We start from the raw sequence: 6000 nt of genomic DNA on the forward strand, positions 1-6000 counted from the left end.
AAAAAAAAATAAGTAATGCATTACTTTACACCTTACTTAGAAAAGTAATATTATTACAGAACTTACATTATTTGTAATGCGTTACCCCCAACACTGGTTATGATGTGAAATTCACATGATTTCTTGATCCATGAGTAGGCCCACACAGAATCTGTTTGCACAAAATTCCGCAGAATATTTCTGATTTGTAGCCCATCATTGATTCTGTTTATTTACTTGTGTAAATGTGTGTAATTTTATATTTTTTCAGTTTTTAAATTTATTTCAGTAATATTATTGACTAATGTGAAAATATTTATATGATTTATAAACAATATAGTTTGTAAATGAATATTTTCTGTCTTTTAGTAGAAATATTACTTGAGAGACTTGCTTAGTTTACCAAATAAAGTGGATCTAATTGGATTTGCATTGTAAACATTAAATACAAGTTAAAAATTTCTTACTTTTAATTTCATGTATTAAGGATTTAGTTATAATACTCCTAAAGTCATTCCGCATAAATCCACAGATTTATATCAAAATTCTACATAGAAATAGCAAAAAATGTCCGCAGATTCCGTCTGGCCCTACCCATAAGCAAGTAAAACTGCCATTTTTACTGTCTTAAATTATTTATTAAGCTTTTAATATCCATTAAAATGAGGGTGGGATGAATGCAGTACTAAATGTTGTTAATATTTATCTCTTTTCTGAAAGTTCTGTATGTAGGGCCCTATGAAATTAAATCGCTTTGTAAATGTTTATTATTACCATTTCATGAGTCTCCCCATTCAGTTGAATAGAGCGATTCAACCCGGAAGCTGCTTAGCGTGACTTCACACTTAACAAGCGGATATTGAAATGGTGGACTTGAACAAACTTTAAATTTGTCCTGATCATTAATGCACAGTAAAGTGATTATATCAGAATACTACTATTTATAATTCTGAAGGTGATTTTTTATGTTTGAGACATATGCTTGCAATCTATCACTGACAACATTCATAGACCATTATTTTACTGTTAAAATAAGACATATTTCATTATCAGATAACAAATCTGTCTGCATTATATACAACGTTATACAGGCTAGAGTAGTAATACTGACCCTTAAACATTTATTCTCATGCACAACACTGTGTTCGCTATAAAAGAAAAAAAAACGTATCAAATGATTGTCGTAATCATAGCTCACATAAAATGTGATATTTATTCATTTAAATGAGGTGCGTGGTTTTGGTTTTACTTTCACTGCCGAATGCGGCTAATGTCATGGCTGCTGTCACTTTGAGGAAAAAAAAACATACATGCAAATCTTACCTCCCGTGCGGCTCCCAAGCGATCGTAATGTACAACAAGCTGAACGTTATTTACAACTTTATTACCTGTTATTGTCAGTCTATGCAGGTTCGGTTTGCTACAGTAGACATTATTAACGGCGGCGCATCTGCTGTAGTAAACGCTCAACTCACGGTCAGTTCACGTATGAATTTGCAGCCGCAAATACGTCAGTACATGAAGACAGAAATGACATTTTTGTGTGAACTTATACTTTATCAAAACAAAATGTGACTCTCTTAACAACATTTCAACACGTATATTAAACAATGTAAAGACTTGTGCGGCGGCCTTTATGCTTCTCTCCTGAACATATAATTGGCTAAATTGTAGAGATTCTGATTAAGATCGTGTGGGGGGTCGAATTGAGATCACGATTTTTTTTCGATTAAGTATGCAGCCTCATGGCATTCCATTGTTTTGTTTTGTTTTCTCTATTTTCAATGTTATTAAGATATCATGACTCCATTAAGAAATTACTTAAAATAAAGATTAAAAGTGAAATTTTCTCATTTCATTTCTGCATTAGGAAATCATAGGGCCCTAAGAATAGTTAAATAAATCCACAAAGGTTTTGTCTTTCTTTTCTCTGATTGCAGGAACAATACCTCTTTTGTTATAAAGTCTGGTTGGAAGTGTTACAAAACATCTCGCTCCTTTATGGTCACCACTGGCAAACCGAAACCTCTTCATGAACAAATCCTTACAAAGCCCTTAAAGTCTTACAAGTGTTTCCTCAGAAAAAAGCAACAATTGATGTGTTTTTGAATGGCAGACATGTGTTAATGTGACGTGTTGATTGTGTGCGTCTGATATAATATGACCACCATCAATCAAATGTGGAATATGCTCTAGGAAATATGGTAGATATTTTCATTAACCGTGCAATACCCTCGTGTGATCTGATATATATTTTTATACCATTTTGGCTTAAAACACTGATTTAATAGCCTTTCTGGACTCTTAGTCATTTTGCCTTGAACATGTTTTCGTTTTATTGTTGTTGTTGTTTTTAACGGTAAATTTATGCACATTAATTATTAATTCAGATTCATCACTTGAATGTACTATTCAGCCTCAGTGCGTAATGTACAAACTCTAGGTCCTGAATACTTACAGAATGTTTTGATTTGACATTATTTTGTCGTGTCTGATTTTAGTAGCTGTAAATGCATCCTCAGAGGAAGCAGCTGCTGGACAGATACTTTTAGCAAAGTGCCTTTTAATTTCTCAATCTTTCTTTATCTGCACTCTCAGCTGTTTTACCTCTTAGTTGACATTAAGTCAGAGCAAGAGGAATTAACCCAAAGACACAGGACTGATGCTGAAGGAGAGATTACAAACCGCAGCCTTCTTATCTGTGGGAATATCCTCTGAGGGTTTGTGTTTGACTTTGGACAATGGAAATGTAGTGGAGAAAGAACAATTGCAGTAAACCATCTTAAGTAATCAGTCACGATATTAAGCAACTAATGTGTGAATGAATGGGTTGTAAATTGTAACGGACCAATATTCTGTGATATTGTCATACGTCTCACTGTTTTGGCTTGATGCAAAGCAACAGCACAATAATTTGCAGCACACTTATGTCTTAAACTACTGTACGTTTCAGAGCACATCAGAGCTTTTAAAAAGGGTCAAATGCCCCGTTTGGTCTGTGATGGTATATATTGATTTGCATTAATTTTCCACAGGCCTTGTGAAAGAAAACTTGTCAAAAATACAAATGATTATATTGCTGTATTACACTAGAAATTATTAACCTTGTACTTTGATGGAAAGCTCAGTTATCGGCTATAGTTATGAAATATACTCTCTATACTCTTACTCTATTACAGTTTTATAAATAAATATAAAACAGCATTTAATTGTATGTTGTTGTTGTTGCTTTTGTTTTCCCTCCAATGAAAATCTTATTAGCATATTTTAGACTTATTTGACAACCATTTTCCATTTTCTTAGATTGCAAGCAAGAGATTCCCACTCAGTCTAATTGGATACAAACTTGATTCTATTGATTTTTCTATGCACAAATGATATAAATCCGCCAAAAAATTTGCCAAAAATGTAAAGCACTTGTATAGAAAGATATATTTAGAAAAAAATAAACATCTTATTGTGTATAAGATTGTATGAATGCTTACCAATTAGTCACCGATTTACCAAATTTAGTTGTGTATAAGGTGATATTGTAAATTCTTACAAATTAGTCACCAATTACCAAAATATAAATTGGTTACAAATTGATATGTGCACATAAAAATGGAAAATATTTATATACCTGTATGGAAACAGAGGCGACAAGCCCCAAACAGTGTTCATCCATTCATTCATTTTCTTTTCAGCTTAGTCTCCTTTATTTATAAGGGGTCGCCACAGGGGAATGAACCGCCAACGTATCCAGCATATGTTTTACGCAGTGGATGCTCTTCCAGCTGCAAGCCAGTACTGGGAAACATCCATACACACTCATTCACACACATACACTACGGCCAATTCAGCTTATTCAATTCACCTAAGCAAATTCAACACAAAAATGCCAACAGACCCAAACGAGACTCAAACCAGTAACCATCTTGCTGTGAGGCGACAGTGCTAACCACTGAGCCACCCTGTTGTCCCCCCAAAAAATGTGTAATACCTTTTTAAAAAATAGTAATGACATACAGTGAGTCAATTTTGATTCTGATTAAGTGTTTAACATCTGAAGTCTGCAAATGGACTATTTCTTAGAATAGTTTGGGTTCTTTCATTTCTTTAATTCAAACCTCAGTTGAAGAACTCAACTGTTGGATTAGCGACAACTTCAATGTAATTCTTTGGAGTGGATTCAAGAGAACGTTGAATAGTTAGTGCTGTATTACATTGTGTGCTATTTTTACATTTGTTACCAAAAAAGTTATGTCTGCACTGCGCTGTGAACTCAAGGCTTGGTGGATTTACAAGGTGGCTGTGAGATCATTTCCACACTTTCCGCACTCTTATAAATCACTGGCTCTCTCCAAATACACGCTTCCAAATGACTTTACCATGACAATACACCCACACCCACTTTACACAGGAATGAAATTGACCATCTTCTTGAACTCTTCAGCTCGGCGAGAATAGCATAGGCTCTGGAAGCGTTATAAAACTGAAAGAAGAGCTCGGTTAGGTATTATATTAATTCCTAAAGTATGTTTAAATTTCCGCACATGTGGTTTCAGTTGCATGATCAATGACTGGAGTATGTCAGATACCAACCACATCCTCCATCAGTTTCCTTCTGCAAGAGCAATAAATCAGGTCTCGCTGAAAGAATTGCGCCATTTTATTTCTTGCTGTTGTCAACAAATTGAGTTTCATGGGATCGCTATTTTATAGTCTCAATGTAGATGGGGAAAAAAATGCATCAGCACATAGAATAACAATTAAATAAAGCTGCATTGCCAACAACTACAAAATAATACAGGCAACCCATTCCACCATCACATCATGTTTACTATAAGGCAACAGTGGCATTGTTGGTCTTTGCTAATTGGAAACATTCGGAGAACAAGTTGAAGAAAACAGAAGCAATAATGAAATCCAGATGGGTTCTTATTATTGCAAAACATGCCTGAAATCACAGCAGCTAGGAAAACAGTGTTTAATTTCCAAAACATAAAGGTAGCTTCTCAACAAAGAGTGATTGTTAAATGAAGGATAATAGAGAACATCCCACGTGATGTGAAATTATCACTCATTTGTGGTTTAGCACTTTAAAAAGCTTAAAGAAAACTCAACGGCTGCTAGGGTTTAGAATACCAACAAGGCTTGGAACAGGCAAACTTGCTAATCGTGTTTTTGCCCAAACGTTTGGCTTTGAAGGCTTTCCTCCTCTTCTACAAGGTCAAAAGGCTTTCCATGCTGTCACAAGAGCCCGTGTGAGAGGCGCTATTTACTTTGCAGTAAAAGCAGAGTGGGAACACTCTTCCCCATGTGCCATGGTGTTGGCTGTAAAGTCTGTTTTTGTTTCTCCTGCTGAAATTTATCATCCGCAGTGTGACTGCAATGACAACTGGAAAGCCTTAGGATGTGTACAGATCAAGTGCAGGAAGAAAGACTTTTGAGCTGTGGTGAAATAATATGTAGGATTCGGTGTGCTGCTATGTTTAGTGTTGCAAATCTTTGTTATTGAACAAATATGTGAATAAAATGAAGGCAAGGAAAACGCAGAATAATTGAAAGGTTCTGAAGTTTTCTTAACAGTAATGCCATTTTATTGGCAAATGTTTTAATTTATTTTTTATAAAATACCATAGACACGTATAAATATTAAATTCATAGAACATCCCCACTCGTGTCAAGGATGTTACCAGAACGTTCTGTAAAGGTCATGGTGTGGAGGATTGGGGGACGTTACTGGCAGACTTATACAAAACATTCAGAATGTTCTAAGGGCATTTAAGAGATTATATTTTTGGGGAATTTGATGTTTTCCAAAAGTTTCCAAAACCATGTTAGCATCAAAGACGTTGGCTAAAAAATTTTCCCAGAATGCTTTGAAAAATTCTTTTGAAGCATTTGGGATATTATTTGGCAGTACATCACGGAATATTCAGAACATTTTGGTGATGTTAACATGACAGGAAGGTTGATGTTCTCAGAAGATCTCAGCTGTTCTGTCAAATTGTTGGGGTATGTTATTTGGGGGACCTT

The 6000-nt window shown here is 34.9% G+C and overlaps 1 protein-coding gene across 17 annotated transcripts in view; it reads left to right on the forward strand.

The window, feature by feature from the left end:
- ptpn20 (protein tyrosine phosphatase non-receptor type 20) overlaps positions 1–3193 on the forward strand; it is a 74498-nt gene extending 71305 nt beyond the window's left edge. For all 17 annotated transcript variants that reach the window (XR_012388783.1, XR_012388780.1, XR_012388782.1 and 14 more), the window contains one exon: positions 1920–3193. Coding sequence is in view for 10 of the 17 variants with exons in the window: in XM_073920136.1 (XP_073776237.1) it covers positions 1920–2015 (96 nt within the window). In the remaining 7 variants the exon portion in view is untranslated. The remainder of the gene's footprint in view (positions 1–1919) is intronic.
- The last annotated feature ends 2807 nt before the right edge of the window (positions 3194–6000 follow it).

Source organism: Danio rerio, chromosome 13 (genome assembly GCF_049306965.1).
Source record: "Danio rerio strain Tuebingen ecotype United States chromosome 13, GRCz12tu, whole genome shotgun sequence".
In the NCBI taxonomy this organism is placed as follows: Eukaryota; Metazoa; Chordata; class Actinopteri; order Cypriniformes; family Danionidae; genus Danio; species Danio rerio.